The sequence below is a fragment of the Arvicola amphibius genome, chromosome 5 (assembly GCF_903992535.2).
Source record: "Arvicola amphibius chromosome 5, mArvAmp1.2, whole genome shotgun sequence".
Lineage (NCBI taxonomy): Eukaryota > Metazoa > Chordata > Mammalia > Rodentia > Cricetidae > Arvicola > Arvicola amphibius.
In genome coordinates, this window is record NC_052051.1 from 11,242,382 (window position 1) to 11,255,875 (window position 13,494).

Sequence of the window (13,494 nt, forward strand, 5' to 3'; positions counted from 1 at the left end):
CCTCTACCTTCCTAGTGTTGAGATTATAGGTGCCCAGTTTATGCTAGGGACTAAACCCAGGGCTTTGTGTGCTAGGCAAGATCTTAATCAACTAATCTACATTCCCTAACTAAATAATATAACAGTTCATATGGCAAGACCCAGCCTTAAAACACACACACACACACACACACACACACTGGGTGTGGTAGCGCACACCTTTAATCCCAGCTCTCCTGGAGGCAGAGGCAAGTGGATCTCTGAGTTCAAGACCACCCTGTTCTACACAGTTAGGACAGCCAGGGCTGTACAGTGAAACACCTCATCTTAGGGGGCAGGAGAAAAGCCAGAGAGATGGTTAGGGGGATTGGGGACACTTGTTCAACAACACTGATGAGAAACCAACTCCTGAAAGTCTTCTTCTAACTTTCACATATGTATAACCACAAACACACTAATAAAAATAATAAAAACTTTTGAAAGAAAAAAACTTTTGGCCCCAAACCCCACTTTTGTGTATTTGCACCACTCTAAATGTCACTTCATGGTTCAGATGCTAGTGTGCATGGCTCTCCAGCCCTGAGGCCACACCCCAGTTCACTAACTACAGAAGAGCATCAGCAGGGTCTTACGACATAGGACTAAGGCTAACCTGGTTCTTACTTAGTAGCCCTCCGTGGTCTTGAACTCATAGCAATCTCCTGCTGCAGATTCTCAAGTATTGGGATTACAGAGTTGTTACCATGCTCAGCTCTAGAAATAATTTTTTTAATTTATTTTTATTTTATGTGCACTTATTTGCCTGTATGTCAATCTGTGTGAAGGTATCAGATCACCTGAAACTGGAGTTATAAGCTGCCATGTGGATGTTGGGAGTTGAACCCAAGTCCTCTGAAGAGGTAGTCAACACTCTTAACCAGTGAACCATCTCTCCAGCTCCTAGAAATATACTCTTTTTTTTGGGAGGGGGGTTCGAGACAGGGTTTCTCTATATCTTTGGAGCCTGTCCTGGAATTAGCTCTGTAGACCAGGCTGGCCTTGAACTCACAGTGATCTGCCCATCTCTCCCGAGTGCTGGGATTAAAAATATCTGCTACTACCACCTGGCGAAATAATTGTTCAAATGGGGTAAGGAAGTGGGTGAAGTGCTTGCCACATAAGCATGAGTTGAGTTCAGAGCCAAGCTGGTACACATCTCTGTAATCCCAGCACTGGGGAAGTGAAAACAGAAGAGTCTCTGGGACTCTTACCAGCCTGGCTGTGTCAGTGAGCTCTGGGGTCCCCAAGAGACCTGTCAGTGAGAGCAGTTGAGGAAGACACCTGTAATGGACCTCCATCTTCCACAAGCATGTGTGCATATACAGATATGTACATACTACACTTATACCCCAAACATACACATAAAACACACACACACAGACACACACAAAAATTGAGAGAGAGAGAGAGAGAGAGAGAGAGAGAGAGAGAGAGAAAGAGAGAAGCTCTGACTGTTCGGAGCTGCTAACAGACCACCCTCAGAGTTTGTACTGACAACTTTGGTTTCATCAATCCCATCAAAAAGTACCAGATGGCCAAAGAAAACACTGTCAATTCAGAAGTCTGGTCCTCTTTTCCTTCTGCACTGTAAGCTATCAATTTGTGATATTGTTTCAATGTAAATATTTAACCTAGTTAGTGAATGAAAAAAAATAAAAAGGAAAGAAAAGGACATGACTGCTCCTAGGTACCATGGAGGAGGAAGTTTATTACAAATGAAAGGAAGAGCATAGTTATCATTTTTAAAGAGGTGGGACCATGACTGGTGCCATGAGGGGTGGCGGTGGGTCACCCGAGAGAATTTGGGTATAGAGTTTATTTAGTGGGTTATAGAGAGGAGAGGGAAGAGGAAGGGGAGAGAAGGGGGGAAAAGAGAGAGAGATAGAAGCTGCCTCTACAGAAGAAGGGCAGACAGAGAGAAAGAGAGAGAGGAAGGGAGGGAGAGGAAGGGGGACCGGAGAGGAGGTGGGAGATGGCTTGCCTTGGCAAAGGGTGAGGGGAGGTTTAGGAGTGGGCAGAGCTTGTCTCTTAAAGGTACAGGGTACCCAGGTAACAGAACAAGCCAGCAGATTACAACAACAGCCACAGTCAGACACCAAGTTGGAGAGTCCAAAGGGATCATAAGTAGACTGAGCTAGCCCATGTGAGGAAAGGGGCGAAGAAGGGGGAGAGGGGAACATGGGTATAGCAGCCAGGAGGCTATAAGTCACAAAAAGATGTGGTAACCAAAACGTCTGGATTATGGAGAGAAAAGCCTCTGGGCTGCAGAGCAGGGGGGTGTATGCTATCCATATTCTGCAATAGGTAGGGCCACAGGAATGCTGGAAGAACCTGTTGGCCAGGTCTGCTTAGATATGTTATTTTTGTCCTGTTTGTCCTGGGTTTGACACCTAGAATTAGAAGTATCAAATTAACAATTAGAATAATTAAAAAATCTTGCACTCTCTTGCTGAGCCAAAGCCAAATAAGCACAGGAACCACTAATACACTAGATGAGAATTGAGGTCTCTGCTGCTTATAATCTGTCTGTCTGTCTGTATGCAAACATGCAGGGGGTGCACACAGAAACGAGACAGTGTGGTGGTTTGAAAGAAAATGGCCCCCAAACAGAATGAAACTATTAGGAGGCATAGTCTTGTTGGAGGAAGTGTGTCACTGTGGGTCTGGGCTTTTAGGTATCCTATGCTCAAGCTACATACAATGTCACAGTTCACTTCCTGTTACCTGAAGATCAAGATGTAGTTCAGTTCCACTTACAGGAGCTAACTTATCTGGCAACTCCCGAGACAGCATGACCAAAGTGCTGGCTGCCAGAAGAGGGAACATCACATCACAGCTAGCCATAGCCTGGACTGAGATTTCTCCTTGGGTGATGACCGTTTTGTAGAAGTAGATGGTAGGGATTGTTGTAGAATATTTGTATACACTGTAATGATGTGTCTCTGCCTAAGGTGCCTTCTGATTGGTTTAATAAAGAGCTAAATGGCCAACAGTTAGGCAAGAAAAGGTTAGGCAGGACTTCTGGGGACAGAGAGAACTCTAGGAATGAGAAAGGCAGACCCACAAGCCAGATGCAGAGAAAGCAGGGTGGGTAGTGCAGCAATGAGGTAACTGAGCCACATAGCAGGACACAGATTAATATAAGTGGGTTAATTATAAAAACTGGTTAGGTGGTGGTACACGCCTTTAATCCCAGCACTCAGGAGGCAGAAGCAGGTGGATCTCTATGAGTTCAAGGACAACCTGGTCTACAAGAGCTAGTTCCAGGACAGGCTCCAAAGCTACAGAGAAACCCTGTCTTGAAAAACAACAACCACAACAACAACAACAAACAAACAAACAAAAAAGAACTAGTTAGGAACTAAGCTAAGGTCGAGCATTCATAATTAAGTCTCCTGCTGTTATTTGGAAGCTGGCTATGGTACAGATAAAGGAATAGCAACACTATGGGCGTGATAAACACGAATGATTAGGGGTTCTTTAGATCCAAAGGAAATTCCAATTCCCCAAACTCCAAAAGGCAGTCCAATAAGCTCAACTGGGACTACAGGAGCATTAGATAAAAACCAGCATCCCTCAGGAACTAAAGTGACTACCAAAGGAGTCACTTCCCTTACCTCTGGCAGAAGGGACATATGGACCTGGGCACCTACTAGAATATCAAAGTGCACAGCCCCCATGCTCCCTCAGTATCACAAGTACCTGCTACACATTTCAACCCATGCTAGCACCCTAGCCCTTCTCACCTCTCCAGCTCACAGGCTTCCCTCTCCCCAGCTACTCATTCTCCTTATGCTCTACCCATGTTTCTGTTTTCTGTTCCTGTCCCCTGCTGTGCTCCCTCTCTCACAGACAGCCCTGGCCATATTTGTATTTCACTTTCCCTCTGCTCTGGACTCTTCCAGAAGCCTCTAGCTGTTCTACAATAACCCCCTCTTAACCACACTAAGGAGTGGTCATGTCAGTTTATACGAGGACTTTGGCTGGGTAAACAGAAGGATTGTTATCTGGTAAACAAGCCTTTAAACAGGTTTCTGTTTACCAGAAAAGCAGATCTCTCTAAACAGGGTTGTCAGAAACTATCCTTAGTCCTCCAAGAAGCTCCCTTAATCTTCGAGCAAAGGTCAATGACCTCTAGCAAGGGCATCTAGTCCTAGTGAATCCCAACACCCTGTATTAGCTCAGATCCCCACCTGCTGACATATAATATCCGTTTGCCTTTCCACAATTTTCTCTTCTCTCTGCACCCCCACCAAATTGGTTTTAGCAATTTGATCCCCAATAAACCTTTCTACCCACAGAGCAGTCTAGTAGTTTCTCTGCACCATCAGTTCTATTTGGTGTTGAAACCTAGGACTGACCCAGGGACCTTTATACCATGGCTAACTGTCTCTCCTTGCCTCACACTAGGAGCAGTCTGTTCTGTCTCTGCCCTTTCACTGGCTTGCTGGAACCTGCTGTCTCTGTCTCTTGGCTCCTGGAGCCTACCCCATAGAGTTGTGCAGGTAATCAGGCAGCTTCTCTATGCCATCCTGGGGCCATACAATATTGGATTCCTCACTCTGGCAGAGTTCCTGCTTGTGACCCTTCCCCTAACCCTCTCCCACCTCCTCCTTACTCTGCTTCCAACGAATGTCTTCTCTTTTCTCAGCTTGCTCCTGCCTCTAACCACAAGCTCTTCCCATTCACAAGTTGTCTCATGACTCCTCACCACCTCTATTCTCTATCCCTCCTTGAATTCAGAGATTCCATTAGAGCCTGCTGTCTTATTGCGAAAGGCTGGCCTCACTGTAAACTAAATAATCAACCTCAATGGCCAAAAAACGGCACACTCAATTTCAGATTCTCACACCTCTGCCACACACAAGAAAGAATTCCTTCTCTGCTCTCTGGTCTAGTTTCTACCTCTCATCACTAAATTCAGTTTGTAAGGATTCAAATGTCTTTGGATATGGATAATATTAACAATTGCCACGTGCTGTTCTACTTTATTAAAAGGCTGACTCTGGAGCTCAGATTTGGCCCCCCTCTCCAGACCCAAGCATGCTTGTTTGAGTTTCTTCCAAAGTGAAGAGTCCAAGAATAAGAATATAAAAATGTAGATACCAAAAATAAGTAGAAATAAATATAAAGTTGTGAGCCTAGGAGAATAAGAGCATCGGCAGCTTTCTCAGCAGCTTAAGGATTAACTATTAATAGTGGATTACTCTGCTTTACAACCCACAGCTCTATTTGCAAGGCTGAAGCATCTCTCTGCAAACTTAGGGTGGTTCTGCAAACTGAGGATCAGCTTTTAGATACCCTGCCCCCAGCCACTCATGACCATAAATTGATGTGAACTGAGTTAACTTTTAAATGATGGGGTGTACATGATTTTTGACATTTTGGTTTTATAGTGTCCCATACCCTTCCCTGCTTTGCAAAACTGGCAGTGTCAGGGGAGGTGCAGAGCCTTGGTAAACACTATCAAGAAATGCCAGGTAAGACAATAGTAAGTACAAACACTAGTTTAACTGAAAAACTCTGTTAATGGAAAATGCAAAGAAGGGCAATTTGTTACTCAGTTTTACCTTGAGATTGTAAAAATTCTTTTGTTATTGCCTAATGCTTGCTATAAAAGGAGTTCAAAAACTGGTCTTGCCACAGCCTTACAAGTCCATCTCTGACTGTGGTCTCAGCTAGCTGATAAGCTTTTTGTGCCCCATGGAGATTTATTTTTTAATTATTTTTTTCCTGGAATAAAGTTTGCTTCTAGATTATTAGACTTTGGTAGTCTGTCCCCATCTTTGCACAACTCCATGGACCCAACACAAAGTCTCTGTCCTGGTCAGGCTGGCTATGTAACTCTGTGACAGGGAGGAGAGCCACGCAGAGCAGCACAGGAAAACACCCTATATTGAAACAGTAAGAAGTAGAGTATTCCCAGCAGGGGCTGCTGCTGCTCGTTTCAGCCCTTTTCTCATTTCTGTTTCCTAGCTCTAAAAAAGACGAAGTATAATCATGATGTTTAACTCTCTGAATACAACCACCCCAATATCTCTAAAACTTTTGCTAAAGTATAAACTTCTATATCCCAGGATTTGTAATTCACTGGGTGTGGTTTAAAAGATCTGTAAAATCTTTAACCAAGTTAGCTTCAAACTTGTAAAACAGTTGATGGTTAAAAGAAAAAAAAACTATACATAGGTAATCTTAATTTGCTACAGCATGCTTGTATGGAACTTGGATTCAATTCTTGTTTAGGAAAATAGATGTTTTTAAAAAAGAAAAAGAGGCAGTTCCTGATGGGCTCACCATGGAGTAAACAGCACCATGGCCTGCTGCCATCTTGACTGATGACCTCACCAGGATGGAAGCACCCATGTGTGCAGCAGCTGTCATCACTAAGGTTAAAAAGAGGGCACACTATGGGACTTCACTATTATCTTGGTTAAGGCGACCGCATGGCATACACCAACTAAAGCAACACCAATAAAGCCCTCACTAAGGAGGCAACAACAGACCTCCAAGATGATTTTTTTTTTATTTTATTTTCCCTACATTAACGAGGCAACAGCAGGCCTTCAAGATATTTTGGATCAGGATAAATTTTTGTATGATTTTTGCCATGAGAGTGAAAAATAACTGATAAGGATAAAATCATGAACAAGGTTATGGGAAGTAGGACTTAACATGTATTTGATCGTTATGGTTTCTAAATTCCTAAAGTTATAATGATTTACTCAGGTGTGCTTTTTGTGGTCTGATCTTGAGGCAAGTTCTGGGATTGATGAGATTCTGAGGCAGCTCAGGGACTGGTGGGATTTCGTGTTCAGTCACATCTATTTGACACTAACCAGCTCCTCCACCTTCCTGCCCAGATGCTTGGTGAGGACTCACTAACTAGACCACTTGTGCCAGCCAGGGTTAAATGTTAACTGAGTCACTGTTCCCTGTGGAGCCAAAGCTCAGGCAGGGTTAAATTCAAGGTAAAGCCTTCCTTCTCAGCCCAGGGGCCATGGTGGACTGCTGTGACGAGCTTAAAGAACACCAGGTTACAATTCTAATGACTTCTCTCAAACAGAAACAAAAGTGGGGGCTGTGTGGCCAGAACGGGGTTCCCAAGGTCTAGAAAACACTAGGACACTAGGCACAGCAGTTACAGGAGGGTTAAAGGGTTAGCAAGTTCTTCAGTCACTAATTAATAGTTTCCCCTTATCAGGTCAACGGATAGCTAATCAGGAATGGCTGGCGATAACACAGGGACACAGGAAACCCATACCTTTGAGTGAGGTGTAGCGCCACATTGCAGTGGTCCAGAGAGGTGAAGGCAAGGAGGAGGAGCAGGAGTTCAAAATCATCCTTGGAGCCTGGCAAGGTGACAGACACTTAATCCTAGCACCTGGGAAGGCAGAGGTAGCTATCTCTATGAGTTCCAGGCTAGGTAAAGCTACACAGTGAGACCCAGTCTCAAACAAACAAACAAACAAACAAACAAACAAGAAGCCAAAGATCAGAGAGAACCTGGAGCCTCTGAGTACCTTGCAGTCCTTTTTTTTTTTTTGGTTTTTCGAGACAGGGTTTCCCTGTAGTTTCTAGAGTCTGTCCTGGAACTAGCTCTTGTAGACCAGGCTGGCCTCAAACTCAGAGATCCGCCTGCCTCTGCCTCCCGAGTGCTGGGATTAAAGGCATGCGCCACCACCGCCTGGCCCCTTGCAGTCCTTTTTGCCCCCAGGGGAATTAGCAGCTACAAGCATCCAGCACCTGCTAGTTCTGTAGTCTCCAGGTCAAACTAAGCTTAAGTGCTCCACACTCTGAAAGTGACCTTCAACATCCCTGCACTGCATCCTCCACAACAAAGGGGCTGCAAAAGTCCTTTCTGGCAGGTCTCATAGCCTCTAACTGCGACCACTGGTCAACACCCTCAAAGAAAATTTCAGACATTAAAGATTTCTTAATCTGATAAAAAGTCTGTTGTTCCAGGAGTGTGACAAAAGCCAGCGTGTGGTGGCATCTGCCCACCTGTGAGCCAACCCTGGGAAGGAAAAGGCAGGTGGACAGTGGGGAGTTTGAGGCCAGCCTGGGCCTCACAAAAGCAAAACATCAATCAACTGACCAACTGACCAGTTGGTCATTACTATGGTGTTCAGTTGACTATTTACTACAGTATGAATGTAAATGTAGAAAAAAATGCATTTGTCTTTAAGATCTAGTCCTAGCAGGCATTAGAGAAATGCTCAAGGGGGGAGGGTATATGATGGTAACCTGCGATCCCAGCAACAGGAAGGCAGAAGCAGGAGGATCACAAGCTCAAGGTCAGTTACTCCAAGGTACAAAGCTTGAGGCCAGCCTGAACTGGCAGAGATCCTGTCTCAGGAAATACTAAAACCCCAGTTCTGCCTTCTGCTCTCCTGGAAATGTATGACCCAAAAGATGACTCTGGTATTAGCAAAGAAGTGTAGATGGTAGACAAGGCCGGGGTGGTGGGACACGTCCATAATCGTAGCACTGGGGGTAAAGACTGACTGCTCCCTAAAAAGTCCACGGCCAGCCTGGGCATCCTGAGACCCTGTCTCCAAAAATGTGGAAAGAAAGAAAGGCAGAACAGGAAATGCGGCAGCGTTACTGCCTGGCAGAGCAGGAAATGCGGCAGCGTCACTGCCCGGCAGCGCACAGGATTGTGTCATATTCCCTAAGCCTTTTCCTTATCCCTGAGATAATCTAAGTAGTGCTTCTCAACCTTCCTAAGGCTGGGACCTTTTCAATACACTTCCTCATGTGCTGACCCCCAACCATAAAATGATTTTCATTGCAATTTCATAACTGTAATTTTGCTACTGTTCTTGTGAGGTCCTGACTTTGCAAAGTCCATTTTAAAGAAGGGGCTTCATTTTAAGCCATATAACGAGCTGGGAGGTGGGTCATCTCAGTTCCAGAAATGTGCTGCCATAGCAGAAATTTGAACAGATACCCTAAAAATGGCCAATGAAGAAGATAGGGAGCAGGCCAAAAAATTTAATAAAGTCCAGATGTTCTTGGGAGGCATAATGTCCTTGAAGATACCTTGGTCTGTAATTTGTGGCTCTTTGTTAGGTTTTTGCGCCCCAAAACTGACCAATGGGTTCAGAAACTATGTACTCCTTACCCGATCCCAAGACGACAAGACATGAACTTCCCTGATTACGACATTTCCCCTTTAAAAGTTCTACCCTCCCAGGGCTCCCTGCCACACTTTCTGCACCCACCATGCTGGGGTGCTGGAAAGGTATTGGCCCAAACTTAAATCTGAATATTATTAAAAACCCTCATGTAATTTGCATCGGAAACCAGGCTCCGTGAATTTATTTGGGAACCAGAAACTTGGGCATGACATTCTGATTCACAATGTAAATTTTTCTGGTGGAAGCTAGAAGACATGTTGGGTGTTATCTTCAGAAATGCTTCCCACCTTCTTTGAAACAGGGTCTCCAACCAGCCTGGCGCTCACTGATTCAAGTAGACTGACTAGCCAACGATCCCAAGGGATCTTCCCGTCTTTGCTGTCCCAGCAAGGGATTACATATGCAAGCTACTACCCCTGTCCAGATCAAGAGCTCTTTCATGGCCAGGATAGTGGCGCACACCTTTAATCCCAACACACGGGAGGCAGAGGTGGGAGGATCTCTGAGTTTGAGGCTAGCCTGGTCTACAAAGAAAGCTCTAGGACAATAAGGGCTTTACATAGAGAGATCCTGTCTTAATTTTTTTTTTTTCTCAAAAGCTAAGACATTGCACTAAAGGTTTTCAGAACTGCTAGACCTCTGATGTAGCAGGTAACTGAGAGCCCTGGGCGTGCTCACCTAGGACGAGAAGGCTGAAGAAAATGGTCATGCCACTCGACTGTTCCTCCTGCTGGGCCTGCTCCCCTGTTTGAACCGGAAGGATGGGCTTGGCAGGTGTCGGGAGCACCAGCTTCGTGGTGACACCCAGGGTGGTGTGAAGGGTGAAGTTGAAGTTTTCATGGGTTGTGTTGGAGAACCTGTTGGAAACACACAAGTGGGAGTCAGGTAAAGAAGAGGGTCAAGGAATCAAAACACACCTTGACTGAATTGAGGACAGAGCAAAGCCCTGAGGGTACAAACAGCAGGCAGGTCTTTAAGAAGGAGAGCTCTGCCTACAAATGCCCCAGCCAGTGACCTCTAGCATCTGTGACCTTGGCCATCCAGAGGTCAGGAAGAAGGGGGTCAGGCCTGTGGAGAAAGAAACGCAAAAGGCTGGGTCTAGGCCAGGGATGTAGATCAGCTGGTAGGGCTGGTAATGAGGCCCTGGGTTTGATCCCCAGTATTATACAAGCCAGGTGTGTGTGGCACAGGCTGATACTCCCAGTACTCAGGAGGAAGAGGAGAAAGATCAAGAGTTTGAGGGCATTTTCAGCTAAAAGACCAGCTTGGGCAACGTGAAACCCTGTCTAACAAAGCAAAAATGCTGAGCCTAAGGCTACCAAACAGTCGGTTAGGCAGGAGGACCACAAGTTAACCTGCAGGGGGTAGTGAGTTCAATGTCAGCCTAGGCAACTTGGTGAGACCCTTTCTCAAAATAAGTAAAAGAGGAGATAGCACAGTGGCACCCGCCTGTAATACCAGCAGAGGAGAACCACAAGTTTTGCTGTGTACCGAAACCGTCTCAAATACATGACTAAGAACAGCTCGGCTGTAGAGGGCTTGCTCAGCCCTACAGGCCCTAGAGGTCAATCCTCAGTAGGCCCCTTTCTTCCCAATAAAAATAACAACAAAAAAGACGAAATGCCGTCTGTCCTTTGAATTTAGTGAGGGTAGCAGGGTATGGTAACCCAATGCTTGCAATCCCTGCATTTGGGAGACAGAGGCGGGAAAGTTAGGAGTTCAAGACAGGAAAGTTAGGAGTTCAAGGCCAAGGGCCCTTTGGGCTACATAGTGATGATACACAGTGAGCTGAGGATCAGCCCTGTGGGCTACATGAGACAGACTCAAAAAGGAAAAACAAAACAGATTCCCGGAGTGGGGCTGGAGTCTCCCACACCACAGGTTCTACACTATTTACTAGGAGCCTTTCCTGTGCTAGTCACATTTCTGCTTGGATTCCATATGCACTGTATGTCACTTGGACTTGAACCCAGGACCTTGTGTGTGGCCAGCAAAGCTCCACAACTTAGACCCCAGTCCTTCTGGGATTACGTCCATAAACTAAAAAAGTCACCTGAGTTTGCCCAGCTGTTGTGCTCAGAGTACACTAACCTACCCTGCCAAACCCTTCTCGAATGTCAGAAGGCTCGGGTTGCCTGCTCTGGTACACTGCACGCTACCCAAGGCTTTGGTCCTTGCTCTCCTTGTTAGGTTTGTGAGGTAACGCTGTAGTGGCCCAGATGTGAGTGGAACAGGTGGTATCCACCGAGCAGGGCTTCACTCCAGCATCTAGTCACACAGCAAATCTCTAGAGACTCCATAACTGACCAAGCTTCAAATACACACTTCAAACCATTTGACCCCACATTATCTCTTTAGTCTTGAACGGCCAAGGCCTACTTTATCATCTGGGACAGCACGCATACACAGTGAGTTCGTGACTTGGCAGCTGACTAGCCAAGGGACACCTGAAATGCATGATCCCAGTACAAGTTCAGTATTATTTAGAGGGGTTCCTTGTTCATTTTCAGGAGCTCATTCCAAAGACAGAATTTGTAACATACAACAAGAGACGGCGTCCTGCCAAGTAGGAAGATGGACTAACAGCGGCACATGCCCAGAGAGCGGGAGCTCACCTGGTTATGGAAGACGCTCTCTACACTGTCAACCAGCGGCCAGCGCCTCACTCCAGAGTACTCGCCCTCTCTCTTTTCTTTCCTGCCTGGGATGAGGACTGAACTGGGGACTCACGGAACTACAGCCCTTTCTTGGTTCAGGCTTTGGAACTTGTCACCCTCCCTATCTCTCCTGGGGACTCAAGGTTTGGGTCACAAGATATTTTTCTTCCAGGGCTGACTCCTCGCCCCTCACACTACTCATTTTCCTTCCAAACATTTGGCAGGGTCGGAAAACACCCTGCCTACACAAAGCCTCCTACGACAGCAGAAAGGCCGCTCCCTGCGGGCAGCTCTTGGCGCCCAAAAGCGAGCGGAGCGAACAACCAGCAGCTAATGAATGAATGAAACCGTCTGGAGACAGACATCAACACTGAGGTTGCTGATGGTTTTAAGGAGGACGAGAGCCGCTTGTGTGGCAATGGGAGGACTTCCTGAAGGAGGAGCGCCTGGGACACCTCAGATAACCGGAAACTGGAAGCGGGATGTGTGTTGGCGTTTCCGCCCGGCTACGCTACAGGCCTGCGCGCGTAGGCCGATGTATGACCTCCGGGAGGCCGCAGGGCCCGAGTCCTCATCCCGCCCCCCGCCGACCCCGGCCGGCTGGGCCAGAGCCACTCTACCCGGGCTCCCGAGGCCCGTTGTCGCCCGCCGGCCCGGCCCTGCCGCCTCCGCCACCCGAAGCAGCGCACTCACTCCTCCTCCGCCATCTTCTCCCCCATCCTGCTAGCCTCCGAGACTACCGAGTTGGGCGCCGCAGGGCTAGTAGGGCCTGCGGCTGCTTCCGGCTTCCGCTGCGGGCGGAGGCGGGGCTTAGCCGCCCAGGGAGACCCTCTGCCCCGTCGTCTCGGTGGCCCAAGACTTCGGGGGTTTTCTCTACGCCTGTTCCATCCGAGCCATGTGACGGTCAAGCCCCTGGACTGTCCGACTTTTTCCGGTCACCGGGCGGGAAGGACGTGGGGGATACTCTTCTGAGATCCCGGTGACTCAGCTGTGAGCAAAACCGTCCTCCCCGCTTGGAATTCACAGGGCTAAGAATAGAGGGGGACGGACTTTGTGGGCATCCGGGTAGGCTGTGCCAAGGGGCGCGTCCCGAGTCAACTTCAGTTTCCCCAGACGTGGGAGGAATAAGCAGAGGGCCTTCGGAACATCCCTAGTGTAAAAGTGAGTGCAGGGGATGTACGGGCTGGGCATTCACCAACCCCTACGTTGGTTCATTGGCTTGTGTGGTTTATGTGTAAATGGGGAGATCCAGGACATTCTGAGGGCTTTGATTCTCGCCTTCCACCATGTGGGTCCTTGATATTGAACTCTGGTAGTAAGGCTTGGCAGCCAGCGCCCTTATTCATTGATCCTTCTCACCACCCAACAATTCTTACTAACCTGCGTGTGTGGTGTGTGGGTGCATTAGGACGCCCGAGATTGTTGTCAGACGTCTTCCTTGCTCGTGCTCCGTCTTAATTTATGAGACAGAGTCTCCACCTGAACTGAAAGCTGGAGATCTGATATACTGGCTGGTCAGCAACTTAGCGATCCTCCATTCTGGATCTCTCTAGCCCTAGGGTTACAATTGACAGCAGCTCTGCTTGGCTTTTATGTGGACGTTTGGGATATGAACTCCAGTGTTTATGCTTTCCCAGTAAATGCTTTACCCACTGGTCTTTAAACACGGGGAAACTTTA

General features: G+C 47.1%; 1 protein-coding gene across 4 annotated transcripts in view; it reads right to left on the reverse strand.

Moving 5' to 3' along the window:
* The window catches only part of Slc9a8 (solute carrier family 9 member A8), a 58,775-nt gene extending 46,113 nt beyond the window's left edge, over positions 1–12,662 (reverse strand). For 2 of the 4 annotated variants that reach the window (XM_038329608.1, XM_038329607.1), the window contains exons 1-2: positions 12,509–12,662; positions 9,837–10,015 (exon numbers count right to left, since the gene is read on the reverse strand). In XM_038329608.1, the coding sequence (XP_038185536.1) occupies positions 9,837–10,015; positions 12,509–12,534 (205 nt within the window). In that variant the 5' untranslated portion in view covers positions 12,535–12,662. Of the gene's footprint in view, positions 1–9,836; positions 10,016–11,701; positions 12,255–12,508 lie in introns of those variants that run through there. The other 2 variants (XM_038329610.1, XM_038329609.1) reach the window with 2 other exon arrangements.
* Positions 12,663–13,494: the final 832 nt, after the last annotated feature.